The 25,166-nt window shown below is 47.3% G+C and overlaps 1 protein-coding gene across 2 annotated transcripts in view; it reads right to left on the minus strand.

Moving 5' to 3' along the window:
- tnrc6c (trinucleotide repeat containing 6C) overlaps positions 1-25,166 on the minus strand; it is a 56,036-nt gene that overhangs the window by 18,452 nt on the left and 12,418 nt on the right. For both annotated transcript variants that reach the window (XM_031894615.1, XM_031894616.1), the window contains exons 2-4: positions 24,680-24,779; positions 24,397-24,418; positions 10,862-11,179 (exon numbers count right to left, since the gene is read on the minus strand). In XM_031894615.1, the coding sequence (XP_031750475.1) occupies positions 10,862-11,179; positions 24,397-24,418; positions 24,680-24,742 (403 nt within the window). In that variant the 5' untranslated portion in view covers positions 24,743-24,779. The remainder of the gene's footprint in view (positions 1-10,861; positions 11,180-24,396; positions 24,419-24,679; positions 24,780-25,166) is intronic.

A 25,166-nucleotide genomic window follows, 5' to 3' on the forward strand; every position in this document is an offset into this window, starting at 1 on the left:
GGATAGGGACCTTAAATTGTAAGCTCACTGGGGCAGGGACTGATGGGAATGGGATAGGGACCTTAGATTGTAAGCTCACTGGGGCAGGGACTGATGGGAATGGGATAGGGACCTTAAATTGTAAGCTCACTGGGGCAGGGACTGATGGGAATGGGATAGGGACCTTAAATTGTAAGCTCACTGGGGCAGGGACTGATGGGAATGGGATAGGGACCTTAGATTGTAAGCTCACTGGGGCAGGGACTGATGGGAATGGGATAGGGACCTTAGATTGTAAGCTCACTGGGGCAGGGACTGATGGGAATGTGATAGGGACCTTAGATTGTAAGCTCACTGCATCAGATGCAACATTAGGCCATCATAAAATTCAATCAGATTGAAGCCATCATTGGAAAGGACCAAAGGGCTAAAGTTGGTGCAACACACCGGGAGCTTGCCCCGCCCCTCATCCTCCAGGTTGGCACAGCCGGCAAACTGGCAAGTTAGAGTGCGAGTGAGTTGAGCTACGTACATACCCAGTCATACAGCACTGTGCGCAGGCTGGCACGAACCTGGCAAATCAGCACATTACGGTACCAACAACTGGACCCAAAAATTCTAACCTTATTTCATCTGCCACTGTCTCAGCCTCCCTGACTGTGCCCAATCAGCCTAGAGGCGTGGTCTGTGTTTACAGGGGGTGTGTCCGGATGAATAAGGACATAAATGGAACTCTCCATAGTAGAGATAACTACCTGGGTTTGATAAAGTAAAAAAAGAAAATCAGCACTAGAAGAAATGCAGTGGGTGTGGCTCAGCAAGCCAATCAGAGGGCACCAAGGTACGGACACCTTCCCCTTTAATACTATGCATGCATTGGCGGCACGTAGGAGTTTGTAGCCAATCTATTTTGCCTTCTAGGCCTCATTTTTGGTTCCAAAGACCTAATTTTGGTCCAAAGTGAATGAGCAGAATTCTAGCAATGTATTATCATTCTCTCCCTGCTAATCGTTCTATCCCAAATGCAATGTCACATGACAGGAACTATAGTATTATTGTAGGAATCTAATACAATACTAAATAAATACACTGTAGGCAAGGGGCCAATATATATTATATATATATAAGTAGCAATCAGATACTAGTGTAAGATATACAGAGAGAAGGCAGCGAGGCAAAGCTTGTGACCCTGTGGATGTTGCTGAACTACAAGTCCCACCACCCCGCGCCGGGAATTGCAGCATGATGACACTGGGAGGGAGCAGGTAGCCCACCCCTGCCCGCACAATTACGATACGCCACATCAATACACATTTGCGACAGATCGGCTCTAAAGTTAATGAACTCGTTTGTCTCCGGCTCTAAGTTCGGAAAGGATCTAAGGGAAAACAGCCTGAGCGAGCGGCGGGCAGATTTGGGGGTTTCTATGTGTGCAGCGTATCTCAGCTTCGTCTGGGAAGACGCCATTTTCTCAAAGCTGAACTGGAGCCAAAAAGAGGGGGGAAGAAGCCCTGTGTGAGTGCGGCTGCCTCGGCGGATCATTATGTAACGGATTGGAAGGAGAGCGGAAGCAATTTGCTCACAATATTGTTGTGGCCTCGGGCGACGGGGAGACAGGGAGGCAAATACCTGAGGCAAGGTGGCGCCCAACCATTGTAGAGAAGGCTACATTGTGCAGAGAGTGGCTGGCTGCACCCCGGCTCACAGCTCCGACATGTCGCTCGGCAGCGCGCGCTCTGTAACTCCCATCCTGTGGCTCGGCCAGGAACAGCTCCGTGCAAGCGTGCGAGGGGGCAACCTGCAAGCTCATTTGGGCCTGTGCTGCACTGGCTCTGGTGGAAATGCCCTTACAGCGCGGGGAGGTCCCAGCGCCCCCCCTCTCTCAGTCCCTCCCTCCCTCAGTACGGGGTAAGGTATCAACAGCCTGAAACCCTATTGGCTTTGGTTATGTAACTGCAGCCGGCGCTGATCCCCTCTCTGTTCCAATCGACTAGCAGGCAGTCTCACTACTGAACCCCGCTACAATAGCCCCCTCCATCCTGACACTGAGCCAGAACAACACGGATCCATGTTAAGGGGCTCTGTGCTCAGTCCATCTCCCCTCCGAGGGGCCCCCCCGCGCCTGCTTCCTCTCACAAACAGCCCTGTAGTCAGACGGAGCAGCTCACACTTGGAGCGGGGCCCATATGCACAAACAGGCTGGCCCCTGGCCAAGCACTTCAGTACTTCCCTGCCCCTTATCCCACAGTCTGGGGCACCAAGCGCCGCGGCACTCACCAGAGCTGCCACACACTTACACACATACGCCATAACAAGCCCCGTACCCCGGGCTCTGAGGGGCCACATAGTTACACACATACACCATAACAAGCCCCGTACCCCAGGCTCTGAGGGGCCACACACTTACACACATACACCATAACAAGCCCCGTACCCCAGGCTCTGAGGGGCCACACACTTACACAACATACGCCATAACAAGCCCCGTACCCCAGGCTCTGAGGGGCCACATAGTTACACACATACGCCATAACAAGCCCCGTACGCCGGGCTCTGAGGGGCCACACAGTTACACACATACGCCATAACAAGCCCCGTACGCCGGGCTCTGAGGGGCCACACACTTACACAACATACGCCATAACAAGCCCGGTACCCCAGGCTCTGAGGGGCCACACACTTACACACATACGCCATAACAAGCCCCGTACGCCGGGCTCTGAGGGGCCACACAGTTACACACATACGCCATAACAAGCCCCGTACGCCGGGCTCTGAGGGGCCACACACTTACACAACATATGCCATAACAAGCCCCGTACCCCAGGCTCTGAGGGGCCACACAGTTACACACATACGCCATAACAAGCCCCGTATGCCAGGCTCTGAGGGGCCACATAGTTACACAACATACGCCATAACAAACCCTGTATGCCGGGCTCTGAGGGCCAAGTAAACATACCAACAGCCCGTACCGGGCTGTGAGGGGCCACATAGTTACAAAACATACGCCATAACAAGCCCCGTACGCCGGGCTCTGAGGGGCCACACAGTTACACACATACACCATAACAAGCGCCATACCCCAGGCTCTGAGGGGCCACATAGTTACACAACATACGCCATAACAAACCCTGTATACCGGGCTCTGAGGGGCCACATAGTTACAAAACATACGCCATAACAAGCCCCGTACGCCGGGCTGTGAGGGGCCACATAGTTACACAACATACGCCATAACAAGCCCCGTACGCCGGGCTCTGAGGGGCCACATAGTTACACACATACGCCATAACAAGCCCCGTACCCCAGGCTCTGAGGGGCCACATAGTTACACACATACGCCATAACAAGCCCCGTACCCCAGGCTCTGAGGGGCCACACAGTTACACAACATACGCCACAACAAGCCCCCTACGCCGGGCTCTGAGGGGCCACACACTTACACAACATACGCCATAACAAGCCCGGTACGCCAGGCTCTGAGGGGCCACATAGTTACACAACATACGCCACAACAAGCCCCGTACATTTTCCCCGATAACGCTCACCCGTAGGTGGGGGATATCGGGAGAAGATCCACTCGCTTGGCGACCTCGCCAAGCAAGCTGATCTTCACGTGTATGGCCACCTTAATGCCCCCCCCCAAACAGCCCCCATAAGGCTCACAGTACCAGGATGTGTGACCCCAAGCTGCCTGACCCATACTCTACGCTCAGGTAAGCACCAGAGTAGCTGCTGTAGGTTTAAAGGGGATGCAAACCCCAAAACACAGATTTTCCTAAAGAAAGAAAATTCTAAGCAACTCTGTAATGTTTCCGTAGATTTTATTAGTGAATATAACTGCAAGACGTCGGCCGGTTCTGCACTGCTGGTTCTGCCTCGTACGGTGAATAAATGATAGGCTCCTACTACAAATTTTTACAAGGGGAAGATCACATTCCCATTAACGTTTAATGCCGTGTATACAGTGACATCCCGGCCCACATCAGGTCTAATTTTCTAGGGGTTTTTGGACGGTTACATTTGTAAATTGTAAACTCTGTAAATAGGAGCCCAGGGGCAGGAAAGGTGGGAATGTGAGAATATACTGATAGTCTGATTTATGTGGGGCATGTACCCAGTGATTGAAATTCCCCATTGTAAGCAGCAGTCCTGCCCTGCTTTATGGCTGAGATTCTAGCTATCTGTATAACAGAGCATTCTGTCACAGTGGCACAGATCCTATCTGATCCCCCCATTGTAAGCAGCAGTCCTGCCCTGCTTTATGGCTGAGATTCTAGCTATCTGTATAACAGAGCATTCTGTCACAGTGGCACAGATCCTATCTGATCCCCCCATTGTAAGCAGCAGTCCTGCCCTGCTTTATGGCTGAGATTCTAGCTATCTGTATAACAGAGCATTCTGTCACAGTGGCACAGATCCTATCTGATCCCCCCATTGTAAGCAGCAGTCCTGCCCTGCTTTATGGCTGAGATTCTAGCTATCTGTATAACAGAGCATTCTGTCACAGTGGCACAGATCCTATCTGATCCCCCCATTGTAAGCAGCAGTCCTGCCCTGCTTTATGGCTGAGATTCTAGCTATCTGTATAACAGAGCATTCTGTCACAGTGGCACAGATCCTATCTGATCCCCCCCATTGTAAGCAGCAGTCCTGCCCTGCTTTATGGCTGAGATTCTAGCTATCTGTATAACAGAGCATTCTGTCACAGTGGCACAGATCCTATCTGATCCCCCCCATTGTAAGCAGCAGCCCTGCCCTGCTTTATGGCTGAGATTCTAGCTATCTGTATAACAGAGCATTCTGTCACAGTGGCACAGATCCTATCTGACCCCCCCCCACTGTAAGCAGCAGTCCTGCCCTGCTTTATGGCTGAGATTCTAGCTATCTGTATAACAGAGCATTCTGTCACAGTGGCACAGATCCTATCTGATTCCCCATTGTAAGCAGCAGTCCTGTCCTGCTTTATGGCTGAGATTCTAGCTATCTGTATAACAGAGCATTCTGTCACAGTGGCACAGATCCTATCTGATTCCCCATTGTAAGCAGCAGTCCTGTCCTGCTTTATGGCTGAGATTCTAGCTATCTGTATAACAGAGCATTCTGTCACAGTGGCACAGATCCTATCTGATCCCCCCCCCATTGTAAGCAGCAGTCCTGCCCTTTTATGGCTGAGATTCTAGCTATCTGTATAACAGAGCATTCTGTCACAGTGGCACAGATCCTATCTGATCCCCCCCCCCCCCATTGTAAGCAGCAGTCCTGCCCTGCTTTATGGCTGAGATTCTAGCTATCTGTATAACAGAGCATTCTGTCACAGTGGCAGAGATCCTATCTGATCCCCCCATTGTAAGCAGCAGTCCTGCCCTGCTTTATGGCTGAGATTCTAGCTATCTGTATAACAGAGCATTCTGTCACAGTGGCACAGATCCTATCTGATCCCCCCCATTGTAAGCAGCAGTCCTGCCCTGCTTTATGGCTGAGATTCTAGCTATCTGTATAACAGAGCATTCTGTCACAGTGGCACAGATCCTATCTGATCCCCATTGTAGAGCAGTCCTGTCCTGCTTTATGGCTGAGATTCTAGCTATCTGTATAACAGAGCATTCTGTCACAGTGGCACAGATCCTATCTGATCCCCCCCCATTGTAAGCAGCAGTCCTGCCCTGCTTTATGGCTGAGATTCTAGCTATCTGTATAACAGAGCATTCTGTCACAGTGGCACAGATCCTATCTGATCCCCCCCATTGTAAGCAGCAGTCCTGCCCTGCTTTATGGCTGAGATTCTAGCTATCTGTATAACAGAGCATTCTGTCACAGTGGCACAGATCCTATCTGATCCCCCCATTGTAAGCAGCAGTCCTGCCCTGCTTTATGGCTGAGATTCTAGCTATCTGTATAACAGAGCATTCTGTCACAGAGAGTGGAGAAGACAAGAGGTGGCTTAGTAGAACAGTACATGGCCCATTAGTAACAGATAGGTAAGAGATTGGGCGGTGCATAAGATTGCCTTTCAGGAAATAATGAGGATGGCAGGGTAAATAAGTAAATATTGACATGCTATGAATGTCCTGTTTCCATGGTACCAATTCATAGCAAAGGAACGGCATCTCCGCTCCTGGGGAACCCGGATGTACATGATAAAAGTAAATAAACATGACAAATTGGCAGCACTGCTCCAGGTAAGACCAGGGGGCCTGCAGCTGATATACCATTACCTCTAGTGTTGCTCTTTCAAATGGGAGCCAATGCCGCATCTAAAGGGTTAAACCCTAGGGGTAGCAAAACGGCAGTAGCCCCCCTTTACCCCTATTTCTTTCTATAGAAAACTCTCCGTGACCCCAGTTTGCCACCCGAGTGCCTTTGTATGGGGCAGGCTGTGCTGCTGTGCAAGAGGAGCCCCGGCGGAGCCGCTGCAGGCAAACTGTGCTGCTTGTTGGCTGGGAGAGAACCTTCTAATAAAGCCAGTGCGGCCGGCCCCCTTTGTTTGGCTTGGCTCCCCCATTCCTAGCTCTGTCACATTTTCCATCTTGCTTGTGCCCTGGATGGGAGAGAGAGTGGGAATGGCTGCCGCTTACTGGAAGTCGCTCCTCCCGAGGCGCAGCCAGAATATCCTAGTCCTGGCCCCACAGCTTTCTCCATAAATAATCAATAACTGATTGAAAAGTTACTAAGAACAGGCCCCTCAGCAGCACAATATCATATATACCCCCCAGGCACTCAAACACGTAGGTCACCAAAATAGTATATCAAAAGCAACAATCTTTATTGCCTTTTGTGCCCCCCCAGCCCTTCCTTACAGGCTTCATGCCCATTAGGGCGGCTTACTTACCAAACATTTCTGTCCAGTTCCATAGGACGAGGGGCAAGGCAACAAGGCAATGGGGTGGAACACAATGCTAGTAAATGTGTAATACTGGCGGTGGCATTGGTCAAATTGTATGTATGTATGTATGTATGTATGTATGTATGTATGTATGTATGTAGGATATACATACATACAATTTGGCGAGTTGAGTGTAAGTGTGGGGGGGGGGGCAGAGGGGCAGGAGAGGGCCAGGTATTGGGAGCATCCAGGGGGTGGAACACAATGCTAGTAAATGTGTAATACTGGCGGTGGCATTGATCAAATTGTATGTGTGTATGTAAGATAAACATACATACAATTTGGTGAGTTGGGGGGGCAGAGGGGCAGGCATTGGGGGCACCCAGGGGGGTGGAATACAATGCTAGTAAATGTGTCATACTGGCGGTGGCATTGGTCAGTATTCATATTTTCCACATATAGAGGAGAGTCAAATAATGATATATATCAATACAAATACAGCTGATTTGAAACATAGTAACATGGGTTGAAAAAAGACACACGTCCATCACGTTCAACCCTAATGCCTATATATAACCTGCCTAACTGCTAGTTGATCCAGAAAAAGTAAACCCCACATCTCCAGGGTTCCCGAATACCAAATATGTAGCATTTTAAGGACATTCCTCCCGCAGCTCAGAACCCCACACTTGCCCAGCCTTGGGCAGAAAAGGCAGATTTACCCTGCAGGGCCCGGGGCCCCTGACACTAAGCTGAGCACAGAAAGCCATGGGTGTTTGTAAGCAAATCCATACAGACAAATGGGTAAATACAGGTAAATAAATGTAACGATTCTCAAAGCTTTAGATACAAACACACTGGGCCTTATTATTACACTATTTTTGCGGATTTGCTCAGCCCCTAAGGAGTGGGGATCCCTTACTAACCCCGGGCTAAGGGAAAGGCAGGCATTCCATTCTGTATAATACACGGAGCCCTGGCCCCAGTCTCTCAGCACTAACGACGTGGGATTTTGCTCTCATTCCTGCCTTCTTTTGGCTCCAACATAACATGTAAGGGGGGGGGGGGGGGGATAACTGGGCTCAGTAACATTCATGATTTCCAAAGCGTTTAAATAGAACTCCACTGCTTTCTGTTAAAATGTCAGCCTGGGACTGCTCTCCCTTCCCCACTTACAGATTTAAATTTCACCCACATCAGCACTTCCATGGGCTTACTGCCTGCAACTGCCAACTCCCTCACCCCCCCCAACCCACTCACTGCCGGCTCCCTGGCACCATTACACGCACAGCACTAACTGCAGGGGGACTTGTACTTCATATACTCCATGAGAATCACTCAGTATGTACAGCCACCATTCCTTCTATCAGCAATGCAGTTTATAAACACAAACACACAAACAACATTTTATTCCATAGTGAAACACATCAAAATAGATATATAACCTGCGAGAATTAGTTGAATACTACTTTATAAATACTGCTACTATAGGCACCATCTCTCCCTACTATACCTGCTATCCCACAGCCACAGTCCCTTCCCAGAGGCTATTATCCCCCCACTGCTACTATAGGCACCATCTCTCCCTACTATACCTGCTATCCCACAGCCCCAGTCCCTTCCCAGAGACTATTATCCCCCCACTGCTACTATAGGCACCATCTCTCCCTACTATACCTGCTATCCCACAGCCCCAGTCCCTTCCCAGAGGCTATTATCCCCCCACTGCTACTATAGGCACCATCTCTCCCTACTATACCTGCTATCCCACAGCCCCAGTCCCTTCCCAGAGGCTATTATCCCCCCACTGCTACTATAGGCACCATCTCTCCCTACTATACCTGCTATCCCACAGCCCCAGTCCCTTCCCAGAGGCTATTATCCCCCCACTGCTACTATAGGCACCATCTCTCCCTACTATACCTGCTATCCCACAGCCCCAGTCCCTTCCCAGAGGCTATTATCCCCCCACTGCTACTATAGGCACCATCTCTCCCTACTATACCTGCTATCCCCAGCCCCAGTCCCTTCCCAGAGGCTATTATCCCCCACTGCTACTATAGGCACCATCTCTCCCTACTATACCTGCTATCCCACAGCCCCAGTCCCTTCCCAGAGGCTATTATCCCCCCACTGCTACTATAGGCACCATCTCTCCCTACTATACCTGCTATCCCCCAGCCCCAGTCCCTTCCCAGAGGCTATTATCCCCCCACTGCTACTATAGGCACCATCTCTCCCTACTATACCTGCTATCCCACAGCCCCAGTCCCTTCCCAGAGGCTATTATCCCCCCACTGCTACTATAGGCACCATCTCTCCCTACTATACCTGCTATCCCACAGCCCCAGTCCCTTCCCAGAGGCTATTATCCCCCCACTGCTACTATAGGCACCATCTCTCCCTACTATACCTGCTATCCCACAGCCCCAGTCCCTTCCCAGAGGCTATTATCCCCCCACTGCTACTATAGGCACCATCTCTCCCTACTATACCTGCTATCCCACAGCCCCAGTCCCTTCCCAGAGGCTATTATCCCCCCACTGCTACTATAGGCACCATCTCTCCCTACTATACCTGCTATCCCACAGCCCCAGTCCCTTCCCAGAGGCTATTATCCCCCCACTGCTACTATAGGCACCATCTCTCCCTACTATACCTGCTATCCCACAGCCCCAGTCCCTTCCCAGAGGCTATTATCCCCCCCACTGCTACTATAGGCACCATCTCTCCCTACTATACCTGCTATCCCACAGCCCCAGTCCCTTCCCAGAGGCTATTATCCCCCCACTGCTACTATAGGCACCATCTCTCCCTACTATACCCACTATCCATAATTCCTTTCCAGACTATCTCTCTGCTAGGTTAGGCACTGATATGTTATTGGCACAGCAAAGTCAGAGCACCCCAAGTCACCTCTGTGTGCACCCAATGTTCAGCTATCCGTTGGCCAGCCCCAGAGTAAGCATGCTATAGTTCTGATACTCAACAGCGGCTGCTCATGCTTTTCTGCTCCAACTGCTGAAAGTAAATTTATCACAGGAGCAAACTGTCCATTAAGCTTTGTGCTCAACCAAAAAGCAATGGGAATAGCCTATTGTTACTCAGTGACAGTGCCATGGTTACTGGAAGTACCTTTAAGCTGACTTAATAAACATCTATACACGCAGTGTAGCAAGGTCCCCTCTCCTATATGTACTATTTCCCTCTGATGAGCCCAAAGTGTTTATCACTCAGAATAGTAACGCTGACAGGAAACAGGATACATTTCCCCTTGTTCCACCTTGTTACTTTATGTAACAAATGTTTCTATTCAGGTCCTCTCATATAAATATATCAGTCTCTCATTCAAACCACTCCCTGGTTGCTAAGGTCATTTGGACTCTAGCAACCAGACAGCTGTTGAAACTCCAAACTGGAGGGTTCCTGAACAAAAACTGAAATAATTAAAAAACTATAAATAATAGAAAATGAAGAGCAATTGCAAATTATCTTAGAATATTACTCTGTGCATCATACAAAATGTTAACTCAAACATCAACAACCCCTAAAGGAATAGCTCAGCTTAGAATGAGTGGGAGCATATATCCACCCAAACAAACTAAAGGGACCTATTAAATTAATTAAATGACCTATTTATCACTGGACCCTAGCAATTTAGAAAGTTGCTGAAATTCTAAGACCCGCTGAATAAAAAGCTAAATAGCCCAAACACACAGTCTACATTATAGTAAACAATTAAGATGGAAGTCAGCTCTCCTGAGCACTTTTACAATTATATTATTTTTTCTTTGTCTTGATTCTAGCAGTTTTACACTGCTAATATCATAATATGTGGAACAGGAGCTTACCCTTGGACAGACAATTAAAAGCTGCCGATAAAAGAGGGGTCTCTTGATGCTTCTCTGCTTAATTCTATCACTCAGTGTGAAAGAAGGAGTAAAATGAGTCGAAAAGCATCAGAAAACACCTCCTGTATCAGTAACATAAGCGCCTAGATCTCTACATTCCTGTATAAACACAATGCACATGTAAGACTTAAGAGGTTCTTACCAGAGTGGGCCTTTGAGGGATGGGGGGTTCCACCAGCCCCTTGCGGTGGAGGGGGGCTAACCCTGGCTTGTCCAGTATCCTGTGTTGGGTTACCAATGGCCAAAGTCCCGGCAGGCAATGGCTGACCTCTTTTTAAAAGTTGCTTCTGTTCTTGCTGACGGAAGCGCGGGGGCACCTCACGCGGCAGGTAACGTGAGGCCGCAGACTGCTGGCCGTTGGCAGATGCCCGTTTGCCATTGCTGTTTGGGACGGTGCTGGTAGAAGTACTGGCAGCTGCAGGTTGGGGCTGGTTGGAACCGCTCTTGGTTGGTTCTGGCACTGATAAAAACATAAATAAAACACAAAATCAGTTAAAAAAACTCAGTTATCATTTATGTTTCATCAGTCCCTGGGCAGGAAGTAATTGCTGCTATGTGTATACTCTGTATAAAGGGCTTACTGCCCCTTTAAATCCTTCATGGGTATTGGGTTACAGAGCAGTCTCTCAGCCATGCAGTGCTGCACTCTTAGGCCCTCAGCCCAAATGCCATTAGTACTTGGTCATACAGCGCCCACAGCTCAGTGTTGGCCACTCGCCGACATGTAACCCTTGCCCTCCTGGCTCGTGATGCACTAATATATATATCTCTGGTTCCTAGCAATTGGAAAGGTGATGAAATTCTAAGCTGGGGACCCGCTGAACAAAAAGCTAAACAGCTCAAACACACAGTCTACATTATAGTAAACAATTAAGATGGAAGTCAGCTTTCCTTAGCACATTTACAATTATATTATTTTTTTCTTTGTCTTGATTCTAGCAGTTTTACACTGCTAATATTATGAATTTGGAACAGGAGCTTACCCTTGGACAGACCATTAAAAGTTGCCGATACAAGAGGAGTCTCTTGATGCTTCTCTGCTCATTTCTATCACTCAGTGTGAAAGGAGGAGTAAAATGAGTAGAAAAGTACTTGGTCATACAGCGCCCACAGCTCAGTGTTGGCCACTCGCCGACATGTAACCCTTGCCCTCCTGCCTTGTGATGCACTAATATATAATATTTACACAGAGAGAAAACCAATGAGCAGCAGCAGCAGACACGTAGGAAGTGTAAGAATCAGTAATGCACGAGTGGCTAATTGCCATTACCGGCTGTCAGCATATTGTGGCAAGGCGGGCAGCTCTATGCCAACGTACAGCTAGGCTCTCAAGATGGCTTCTGCATGGGGTTTCCATATGTCTCTCACCCCTAGCAGTGTGTTTGCTCATTGGGCAGGAGTGAATCCATTACATGGGAGAACAGAACACTTAGGTGGGTGACAATTGCAGCGCTGCCAGTGAGACTGCTTGGGGACACTACATAGTGACAGCCGCTATTAAATGAACCCCGGCAGCCCTCTGTAAATGTCACCGTACTACGCGGGCACTAGCGGCGCTATCCCACCCCATCTCCCCTTGCCCATCCTGGCTACTGTTGCCTTTTCAATTGCCGGATTTCCACTGGCAAATTACCTCCTTTGTCTGCAGACGCAGCTCATGTATTTTAAATGGAAACAATGACACCTATAAAATAACTTATTCCATCCTAAACCATACCTTAGTGCCGCATCTCTTTGCATGGGCTGAGGGTCCGGTGGATGAAGTTCAAAGTTTATAAGCTGTAAAGTTCTTCATTTATCCTTTCACATAAACATATAGTATATTCTGCCTTACTTAAGGGGCTGCTCACCTTAAAATGAATGTTTAGTATCATATATTGAGTGATATTTTTGAAAAGTGCAGTTTTTGAATTATTGAGCTTTTTGGCTAGTGGCTCTCCTGTATGGAATTAGAGCTGTTTTCTTGTTGCTAAGGTCCAAATTACCCTAGCAACCAGACAGTGGTGGGAATGAGAGACTGACAGATGAATAGGAGATACCTGAATAGAAATATATACCAATAAAAAAATAACAGAGAACAATTGTTTCTTGGCAGCCAGCCAGGGTCAGTGACCCCCTTTTGGAAGCTGGAAAAAAATCTTCACAAATGAAGACCAATTGAAATGTTAAGAATTGCCTATTCTACAATATACTAAAAGGTGAAGCGGATGGAGGCAATGCAGCTTTTGCAGCAATACAGTGAATTGAGGGGGGCTATCTTTCCCCTCATCTCCCATAGTGATGGCTTGCTATCTATGCACACACAACTACTGGATTTTGGGTCCTTAGGAAATTCACTTTTGGCTCTGCTGTACTTGGAAGAAATGATGACAGCTATGGCCACTAGGAGGCAGTAATGCCGCAGCAGACACAAGAGGTATTTATGCACAAAATCAATGCCCTGCTTTACGCTCATTAATTACTGTCCGACATCCCACAGCCCTTACTGGGCCCAGGCATTCTGTTCTGTATCATCCAGTTTCTCACATCATTTACGCACAACAACAACAACAACACGCAAATACTGAGCTATCTATCCTGTGCCAAGCTACATGGATGTGTTCCAACACACACGTCCTGAATATCATACAGAACCATCTCAAATCTATGCTCAGTGTGTGTATGGGCAGATTATCGTGCAAGGGTTTTCTATATATAGCAAAGTCAGTTGTAGTAACCCAGCAAACTGGCTGATTTTATAGGCTGTTGTGTCTCTGAAGGATCTGCCTTTGTGTGCGGCGCTCTGCTATATTTACTATAAGATGCTATATGGTTGCTGGGGCCAGGGATATGAGCAATCACAGAGCTTTCTGCTTACGCCTCTCCGTCCATTTCCATTGTGTCATTTGGAAAGCAGCTGAGTTGCTAAGGTCAGGGAGCCCAAGCAACCAAAATAGCCTATTTGTTGGAGGGTGAAAAGGCATTTCCATGACAGAAGAGGGTCTATAGGACCATTATTCCCAGCATGCTTTGCAGCTCTGCATCACGACAGGTAGTAGAATTGTCTGTACAGTCCCAGCACAGGGAGAGCAATTGCCCCTAGCGTGCCTAAGCAACATTTGCCTGTATTAGGGGAAAAGTCAGCTGTCAGGGGAGCCAATACTGTATAAATGCCTTCCATTCAGCTTTCAACTGGCCCTAAATATAGCCCATTGGTCAAAGCCCACGTGGGGCGGAATGGGAGCATGTAGGTGTGTAGGTGTCTTGCTTGGGATAATGAAATTACAATACTGGTACATATGCAACTGCGCTTGTCAGTTTCCCCTTACGTCCCTCTCCAGAGCGTTCCCATGAGAGAGACAGTTGGCCTTCTAGGAAATTTCATGGAGACTTTCAGTGGGACGGAAGGGGCTGGACAACACAAAATATCATGTATGCAATGCACTTTACCTTTAAACATTTACGTATATTGAAATGTATACAGGGTATGGGACCTGTTATCAAGAATGCTCGGGACCTGGGGTATTCTGGATAAAGGGTCTTTCTATCATTTTTAATTCCAGACCTCCATACTAGATAATCACTTAAACATTAAATAAACTCAACAGAATTGGGTTAGAGTTAGTCTGCTAAAATGTAATGTGTTAGCTCTTAGTACAAGTTCATCCAGGGACTGGTCCGATTGCCATCTTGGAGTCAGGAAGGAATTGGGCAAATTAGAGAGGCTTCAGATGGGGTTTTGCCTTCCTCTGGATCAACTAGCAGTTAGGCAGGTTATATATAGGCATTAGGGTTGAACGTGATGGGCGTGTGTCTCTTTTCAACCCAACTTACTATGTATTTAAACCATTAAATAAACCCTATGTGATTGTTTTGCCCCCAATAAGGGGTAATTATATCTTAGTTGGGATCAAGTACAGGTACTGTTTTATTATTACAGAGAAAAGGGAATCATTTAACCATGAAATAAACCCAATAGGGCTGTTCTGCCCCAATAAGGGGTAATTATATCTTAGTTGGGATCAAGTACAGGTACTGTTTTATTATTACAGAGAAAAGGGAATCATTTAACCATGAAATAAACCCAATAGGGCTGTTCTGCCCCCAATAAGGGGTAATTATATCTTAGTTGGGATCAAGTACAGGTACTGTTTTATTATTCCAGAGAAAAGGGAATCATTTAACCATGAAATAAACCCAATAGGACTGTTCTGCCCCAATAAGGGGTAATTATATCTTAGTTGGGATCAAGTACAGGTACTGTTTTATTATTCCAGAGAAAAGGGAATCATTTAACCATGAAATAAACCCAATAGGACTGTTCTGCCCCCAATAAGGGGTAATTATATCTTAGTTGGGATCAAGTACAGGTACTGTTTTATTATTACAGAGAAAAGGGAATCATTTAACCATTAAATAAACCCAATAGGGCTGTTCTGCATCCAATAAGGGGTAATTATATCTTAGTTGGGATCAAGTACAGGTACTGTTTTATTATTACAGAGAAAAGGGAATCATTTAACCATTAAATAAACCCAATAGGGCTGTTCTGCCCCAATAAGGGGTAATTATATCTTAGTTGGGATCAAGTACAGGTACTGTTTTATTATTACAGAGAAAAGGGAATCATTTAACCATTAAATAAACCCAATAGGGCTGTTCTGCATCCAATAAGGGGTAATTATATCTTAGTTGGGATCAAGTACAGGTACTGTTTATTATTACAGAGAAAAAGGAAATTATTTTTTAAAAACTGGAATTATTAGATTGAAATGGACTCTATGGGAGATGGCCGTAATTTGGAGCTTTCCAACATAATGGATCCCATACCTGTATTTAATAACAATATACATTGCAATATCAGTTAAAAACATAGGTACAGACATAGCCAAGCATCTGGGCACTACACGTGTTATTATAATACATGGGGATAGGAGACCTGTATGCACTGGCCATTTCATTGCCTTGCGATGCTACAATGGGCCGAATGTGATGTGTTTGATGGGATGGAACATACAGCAGAATAAAAAGTCGACAGACAACTAGAAGGGAGACATATCTGCTCTCACGTTTCTGATTGGCTGCCTGAGGGTTTAGCCTAAGGCCCAAGGGCCGTACAACACTAGCGATGCATTACAAATTACAGACTGAAGAGAATGGAATCTGTCTGAATCCAGAAGGAAAGAAGTGGTATTGGCTTTGTGCTGATGCTACAGAGGGGGGGAAGGCTTTGAAGAGGGGACCGGTGCCGGAATCAGAGCGGCTTGCCTTATTAATCCAACACCAAAGGAAACTCGCTGGTTCCAGCCCAGCCATTGGCCCCTACCAATGGAGACACCCTGAATAGCAGGCTCGTCTGTCACTGTCTGCAGCTCCATAGCCACCTCTGGGTTTCGGTGTTTGTTGCGCTCGTTTCGTCAGCCTGTCACCATGACAACCCCCCCGGGCCACCAACTCGTGAAGCTCTCGACAAAACCGTAGCTAAATTAACTTATAGCACGTCGCCGGTGAGAAATGGCTCTTCAGCAGTCATTCTCTGCGCAAATCTCTAATAGAGCAACGCCGCCAAATTGAATTACGCTAATTAAATGCCACTCCCTGTAAATCAGCCTTCATTAGGGTCAGTGTTACAGGAGATTAAGGGATGTTTCACTAATAATAGTGTTAAGTAACCGTTATTACTTCATTTTAATGTGGATTTGCTTGTAGACCATGTCACCCTCGTTCCCGCAGAACATCATGGTGCCACTCCTGAGCCGTACCAATTAGTATTTATTTGTATTATCCTGGTGTATTTGGCTAATGACAGTTGTAAGACATGGATTTACTCTCTGCCCCACCCCTTTATGAATATATTATTGGCTGGAGGTTTCAGCCTTGCCTACACTGCTATTGGCTGACTGCAACCTTCCTTACTACATCCCATAAGTCTCCTATTGAGAAGAAATTGCCTTACAAGAAGGCAGAAGGGCAGAGACATTGGCTGGGGGGCTTGTGGCGGGGGTTCAGAAGGACGTGCCTGTAGAATAAGGAGTAGTCAGGAGAACCAATCCCTGTACAGAGAATGCAGCCTCTATTGTATCCTGGCTCTTCTGGACGCCATATTCTTTGTACAATTTAACAGGTCAATTTCAGCTTATGACCGCTGTTATGTTAAACCACAATAGTTTTAGCTATTAGGGAATATGGTTGTCTCCATCCATCATTACGGTAGGACAGTAATGAACTCATAATCAGGTGTTGAATAAAGAGTTAGCTCACGTGCCAATAACCAAATGCCATAGCTCTTCCTGAGGCTACTGCCCAGACACAAGGAGGGCCACGTGGCTACTCCATTTACCCCGAGGACATAGCTGATAGGTTAGGCAGCCTTGTTCCCATGGAAATGTGTCGGCACTGGTAGTGCTATGCTGTTTATGCTGTTTGCTAAAGGCATTTATACTGAAGAGACACCCAGTGCTCACTGTATTGGGGGAAATGAGAGGCTCGCACTGATTGGCAAACAACTTGACGCCTATATTTAAGAATGTTTAAAATACATCGAACATGAAGTGGGTGCTAATGGCATATTGTATAGCTTTCCAAGGAACCAGTACGGGAGCTACAAGGATTCTGCACATGTAAGCCCCCACATTCAGCCATATATACTAATAGGAGACTAAAGCCACTGGGGCAGAATGTGAATTTCAGGTATTTCCCCAATACACCCCGTCACCTCACACAGTTAACTGGAAATTACCAAAAAGGGCCAGTGATTGGCTGACAATCACCAGGCGAAAACGTGGGTGTTTTTCTCAGTTATATGAGCTCCAACAGGGAACCACCCCCTCCTTCGACTCTGGGAATCTATAGAGCAGCCACAGACTAGAGCTACCCCTATAAAGAATATCATTTAAAGACAAACTAAACCCCCAAACACAAGCAGGTGAGGAGAAGCTTCTTTATCTACTCACAGGCCCCACAGTCAGACCCCACGTTACTAAGCAAGCAGATCAATAGCAACATCCCACGTGCCCCCCCAGCTCTAACAGTAGGTAGCAACCTACACCCATTCCCTCAGTGTGCAGCTACTGTTTATAAATCTATTGTTCTACTGGCATCTATGGGCAGCAAATGTAATAAACAGGCAACCTGACAGACCCTACTTATTTGCTATATTTATAACAAAAATAAATAGCTAATTTAACACAATTGATAGCCCTTCAGTTGATAGATTACAGTCTGCAGGTTAAAAAACAGTTACAAATGCCTGAGTATAATAGACTGGGTGCCGCTGTGTATAGTTGTTTCTGCCTGGCGCCCACCCAAATCTCATTAAACGTGTGATGCATCTGCGCATAGCGCCTCCCCCCCCCCCCCCGCCGGGGTTTCTGTGCGTTTCCTGAGCTCGCCATTTCCTCTTACAGAAATAGGTTAAGCCACACGCAGGTGGTAAACAGACCCAAGTGTCTCGCTCGGGGCCACAGCGCCGACCTACTGTTTCTGTACAGTCGGATACTAAGGCCTCACAATAAGGTGCCTTTCCCCCCCCCTGTGCAGCCATGATGGAGTTAAGGGAACGCTATGAATGATGGGGCTCACACACTCACAATAAGGCGCCTTTCCCCCCCTCTGTGCAGCCATGATGGAATTAAGGGAACGCTATGAATTATGGGGCTCACACACTCACAATAAGGCGCCTTTCCCCCCTCTGTGCAGCCATGATGGAGTTAAGGGAACGCTATGAATATGGGGCTCACACACTCACAATAAGGTGCCTTTCCCCCCTCTGTGCAGCCATGATGGAATTAAGGGAACGCTATGAATTATGGGGCTCACACACTCACAATAAGGCGCCTTTCCCCCCTCTGTGCAGCCATGATGGAGTTAAGGGAACGCTATGAATGATGGGGCTCACACACTCACAATAAGGCGCCTTTCCCCCCCTCTGTGCAGCCATGATGGAGTTAAGGGAACGCTATGAATGATGGGGCTCATACACTCACAATAAGGTGCCTTTCCCCCCCTCTGTGCAGCCATGATGGAGTTAAGGGAACGCTATGAATGATGGGGCTCACACACTCACAATAAGGCGCCTTTCCCCCCTCTGTGCAGCCATGATGGAGTTAAGGGAACGCTATGAATGATGGGGCTCACACACTCACAATAAGGCGCCTTTCCCCCCCTGTGCAGCCATGATGGAGTTAAGGGAACGCTATGAATGATGGGGCTCACACACTCACAATAAGGCGCCTTTCCCCCCCTCTGTGCAGCCATGATGGAGTTAAGGGAATGCTATGAATGATGGGGCTCATACACTCACAATAAGGTGCCTTTCCCCCCCTCTGTGCAGCCATGATGGAGTTAAGGGAACGCTATGAATGATGGGGCTCACACACTCACAATAAGGCGCCTTTCCCCCCCTCTGTGCAGCCATGATGGAGTTAAGGGAACGCTATGAATGATGGGGCTCACACACTCACAATAAGGCGCCTTTCCCCCCCCTGTGCAGCCATGATGGAGTTAAGGGAACGCTATGAATGATGGGGCTCATACACTCACAATAAGGTGCCTTTCCCCCCTCTGTGCAGCCATGATGGAGTTAAGGGAATGCTATGAATGATGGGGCTCACACACTCACAATAAGGCGCCTTTCCCCCCCCTGTGCAGCCATGATGGAGTTAAGGGAACGCTATGAATTATGGGGCTCACACACTCACAATAAGGCGCCTTTCCCCCCCCTGTGCAGCCATGATGGAGTTAAGGGAACGCTATGAATTATGGGGCTCACACACTCACAATAAGGTGCCTTTCCCCCCTCTGTGCAGCCATGATGGAGTTAAGGGAACGCTATGAATTATGGGGCTCACACACTCACAATAAGGCGCCTTTCCCCCCCTCTGTGCAGCCATGATGGAGTTAAGGGAACGCTATGAATGATGGGGCTCACACACTCACAATAAGGCGCCTTTCCCCCCTCTGTGCAGCCATGATGGAGTTAAGGGAATGCTATGAATGATGGGGCTCACACACTCACAATAAGGCGCCTTTCCCCCCCCTCTGTGCAGCCATGATGGAGTTAAGGGAATGATGGGGCTCACACACTCACAATAAGGTGCCTTTCCCCCCCTCTGTGCAGCCATGATGGAGTTAAGGGAACGCTATGAATGATGGGGCTCACACACTCACAATAAGGCGCCTTTCCCCCCCCTCTGTGCAGCCATGATGGAGTTAAGGGAACGCTATGAATGATGGGGCTCATACACTCACAATAAGGTGCCTTTCCCCCCTCTGTGCAGCCATGATGGAGTTAAGGGAACGCTATGAATTATGGGGCTCACACACTCACAATAAGGCGCCTTTCCCCCCTCTGTGCAGCCATGATGGAGTTAAGGGAATGCTATGAATGATGGGGCTCACACACTCACAATAAGGCGCCTTTCCCCCCCTCTGTGCAGCCATGATGGAGTTAAGGGAACGCTATGAATTATGGGGCTCACACACTCACAATAAGGCGCCTTTCCCCCCTCTGTGCAGCCATGATGGAGTTAAGGGAACGCTATGAATTATGGGGCTCATACACTCACAATAAGGTGCCTTTCCCCCCCTCTGTGCAGCCATGATGGAGTTACGGGAACGCTATGAATGATGGGGCTCATACACTCACAATAAGGTGCCTTTCCCCCCCTCTGTGCAGCCATGATGGAGTTAAGGGAACGCTATGAATGATGGGGCTCATACACTCACAATAAGGTGCCTTTCCCCCCCTCTGTGCAGCCATGATGGAGTTAAGGGAACGCTATGAATGATGGGGCTCATACACTCACAATAAGGCGCCTTTCCCCCCCTCTGTGCAGCCATGATGGAGTTAAGGGAACGCTATGAATGATGGGGCTCATACACTCACAATAAGGCGCCTTTCCCCCCCCTCTGTGCAGCCATGATGGAGTTAAGGGAACGCTATGAATGATGGGGCTCATACACTCACAATAAGGTGCCTTTCCCCCCCTCTGTGCAGCCATGATGGAGTTAAGGGAACGCTATGAATGATGGGGCTCACACACTCACAATAAGGTGCTTTCCCCCCTCTGTGCAGCCATGATGGAGTTAAGGGAACGCTATGAATGATGGGGCTCACACACTCACAATAAGGTGCCTTTCCCCCCTCTGTGCAGCCATGATGGAGTTAAGGGAACGCTATGAATGATGGGGCTCATACACTCACAATAAGGTGCCTTTCCCCCCCTCTGTGCAGCCATGATGGAGTTAAGGGAACGCTATGAATGATGGGGCTCACACACTCACAATAAGGCGCCTTTCCCCCCCCTCTGTGCAGCCATGATGGAGTTAAGGGAACGCTATGAATGATGGGGCTCATACACTCACAATAAGGCGCCTTTCCCCCCTCTGTGCAGCCATGATGGAGTTAAGGGAACGCTATGAATGATGGGGCTCACACACTTGCTAAAGCCATCAGACTGAACCATAACAACACGGGGCAGGAATAAAGTTGTCAGTAGATATCTAGTATAAATAAATCTAAAGCAACTGGACTTGTTAGGTAATCATTGAAGACGTTTCACTGCTCATCCGAGCAGCTACTTCACTGAATGATGAGTAGTGAAATGCCTTCAATGATTACCTAACAAGTCCAGTTGCTTTAGATTTATTTATACTAGACATACCATGACCTGGATGAATGAAAATCTTCATAGACATATTGGCAGTAGATATTTGGCTCAGGGAAGGAACAGGAGAACGTCTGACCGGCCCTGTGTAACACACACATACATGTACACACACACACGCTAACACACACAGCCTTATATGTTATTATATGGACTCCACACGCATCCCATTCCTGGTACAAACACATAAACAAACCCAGTGTGAGTAGCAGCTACAGGTACTGAAATGGGACTCATCTGTAACCCCCTCACTCGCAGCCCTTGCAGAACAGACATATAGCGCTGAAAAGCCTCATCCTCACAAGGAAACACATCGGCCTTTTAATCAAGACTTGAAAGGGCCCGAGTGCTGCCGTTGGCCTAGTTTCACTACAGAAGTGATGTTATTGTTGTGTTATTGTGATGTTATTGTCACTTGTTTTACATGATAGGCTCATGGGTACCCCTGAGGTATGGGGTCTGTTTCAAGTAGTGCTTAGGGGGCCTAAGGCTACTAATACCTTTTAAACACAATAAAACAGTAGGACTGTTAGAGGAAAAGAGCAAAATAGACTGTTTGATTCAATAGGCCTCTATGGGAAAGAATTTTCTGGATAACGGCTTTGCAGAAGTGAGGTCCCATACCTGGAAGTAGATGTGTTGGCCTCTAACTAAATTACCCCTTAGTTCTAACGACTAAGGAGAATGAAGTCAATCCAGTGGGTGGGCCAACTGGCAGAAGCGATGGCACTGGTACTATAAGATACAGAGTGACAGGGCTGCAGCTGCACACTTGCAGGTTTTTGTTTATTTAATGTAGAAATGTAGGTTCATCCAAATCAGCCGCTCATAAAGGGAAAATTATTTCCAACTTGCATGGTTGTTTATACTTCTGCCTATAACCTCTCCTTATGTAGTAGCATAATACCCTAAGGGTACCTGTACTTGGGCACCTCAGCCAGGACTGGCAATCTGTGGGTTCAGGCAAATGCCAGAGGGGCTGCTGTAAGGTGCCAGTCACTATTTATTGGGCTGGGGGGGCTGTTTGGGCCTCTGGGTACTGGGAATGCCAGGACCCAGGCCCAGACTGGCAATCTGTGGGTTCAGGCAAATGCCAGAGGGGCTGCTGTAAGATGCCATAGACAGTCACTATTTATTGGGCTGGGGGGGCTGTTTGTGCCTCTGGGTACTTGGAATGCCAGGACCCAGGCCCAGACTGGCAATCTGTGGGTTCAGGCAAATGCCAGAGGGGCTGCTGTAAGGTGCCATAGTCACTATTTATTGGGCTGGGGGGCTGTTTGTGCCTCTGGGTACTGGGAATGCCAGGGCCCAGGCCCAGACTGGCAATCTGTGGGTTCAGGCAAATGCCAGAGGGGCTACTGTAAGATGCCATAGACAGTCACTATTTATTGGGCCTCTGTGTACCGGAAAAATGCCGGTTTCCATTTTGAATCCCAGCCCAGACCTGCAAACCTTACATTTTTCCTTCAATAAAATGCGATTGACCCCTATTAGGTTGAAAAGTTAAAGTACCACAATGCCACTTCTAAGGTGATTCTTGCCTGAAAATGTGGAAGAAATGTACAGGAATAGGATCTGTTATTCAGAATGATTGAGACCTGGAGTTTTCTGGATAAGGGGACCATCAGAAATCATTTTTAAAAAATGGGAGACAGCCTTCAGGTTTTTTGGATATTGAGATGCTATACCTGTTATTGATTTGCTCATAGCCTGTACAGAAAGACAACACAAAACTATGGCAGCATAGATATACCCCTGTATTAAGTACCAATCAGCAGGAACAGCCCCCTAAGTTTGCCCATAGCCTGTACAGAGAGATACCATAAAACTATGGCACATAGGGATTCCCCTGTACTAAGCACAATTCAGCAGGAACAGCCCCCTAAGTTTGCTCATAGCCTGTACAGAGAGATACCATAAAACTATGGCACATAGGGATTCCCCTGTACTAAGCACAATTCAGCAGGAACAGCCCCCTAAGTTTGCCCATAGCCTGTACAGAGAGATACCATAAAACTATGGCACATAGGATTCCCCTGTACTAAGCACAATTCAGCAGGAACAGCTCCCTAAGTTTGCTCATAGCCTGTACAGAGAGATACCATAAAACTATGGCACATAGGGATTCCCCTGTACTAAGCACAATTCAGCAGGAACAGCCCCCTAAGTTTGCTCATAGCCTGTACAGAGAGATACCATAAAACTATGGCACATAGGGATTCCCCTGTACTAAGCACAATTCAGCAGGAACAGCCCCCTAAGTTTGCTCATAGCCTGTACAGAGAGATACCATAAAACTATGGCAGCATAGGGATTCCCCTGTACTAAGCACAATTCAGCAGGAACAGCTCCCTAAGTTTGCTCATAGCCTGTACAGAGAGATACCATAAAACTATGGCAGCATAGGGATTCCCCTGTACTAAGCACAATTCAGCAGGAACAGCTCGGTGCATAGCATCGGTGGCCTTTATAAGGGAATACAACACTATAATAGAGTCAACCAGCATTCAATGCATCCAATACAGCACCCTTAGTTTAGTGCTATCAGGGGAATGACACGAATGTGGGGTATTTCGTCCACTGCCGTATTTTGCCAGATGGCAGCTGCAGGCAAAATGCCAGGGTTCCACAGCCCATATGTATTCATGTATACACATACATATGAATACATATAAATACATAAAAATATTTCTATAAATGTTTATGACATGGATGGGAAAGCAAAGTCATGGCAATCTGTCTGGCAGTTATAGTGTTAACCGCAAGGCAATCTCATGTGGCTATACTGGGAATTCTGTGTGACTGAGAGGAGTAGGAAGATGGATAGGATGGTGCTGATGAAAATGGCAGCCACACAAGCATGAAGGCTGCAGGCACACTGAAATAAACATGGACGGGCCTTGAATTACAATGAGAGCAGAGACCCGGCCGCTTCGGAGTCAGAGACAGACAAGCAGAGTCGGATGGAAACCCGGCCGCTGGGAGATGCATAAAACATTGCTGGGCGAGGAGGAAGGAGATCCGTACTAACCTTTGGTTTTTTGTTCAGCAGCCTGTAAGAGAAGAAAACAGAGGGAGGAGAGGTATTTAATTAAAGGCCAAATCCATGTGAAAAATGCAAGCTTGAGACAGAATAAAGCGCATGTAAGGGCCCACTCTCTGGCTAATTGAGCCGCTCCAGACCCAAGTACTTTGGGGCATTTAGTGCAGATTTTCCCATGCATGCCTGGGTGCTTGTGTCCCTAGCGTCCCTATTCACTCCCGGCTGCTAATGAGTTCAGCAGGAGAAAGCGCCATTTCCCATTGCCACTCACCTTCTTCTGAGCTCCCTCCTTCTTCTTTTTTTCTTCCTGCTTTTTCTTTTTCTTTTCTTCCATCAAATGTTCCTCTCTTTGGGTTTCTTGTTCTTTCTCCCTGCAGACAAAGGAAAGAGGAAATTTCAGATCTCCCGGCTATGAAGCTGTTTGTATGGTTACACACAATCGCCAGTGACTCCGACCATACCATGCCCTTATCAATCAGTTCAGGGACGTCTGCATTAAAGGGGAGCGGTCACCTTTAATGCAATATATGATTGACAGCTCAGATTTTTAATTACAATTACTTTCATTTTCATTTCAGCACTTCCTAGATATCACAAATATTGATGATTTGGGCTGTATAATAAAAGGCCTTTACAAATTAAACATGAAACCCAAATTCTTTTTTTTATTAAATCATCTATACCTGTTATAAATGTTTTTAAAAATCTGAGCTGTCAATCATATATTGTCAATATATGATTGACAGCTCAGATTTTTA

Source organism: Xenopus tropicalis, chromosome 10 (genome assembly GCF_000004195.4).
Source record: "Xenopus tropicalis strain Nigerian chromosome 10, UCB_Xtro_10.0, whole genome shotgun sequence".
In the NCBI taxonomy this organism is placed as follows: domain Eukaryota; kingdom Metazoa; phylum Chordata; class Amphibia; order Anura; family Pipidae; genus Xenopus; species Xenopus tropicalis.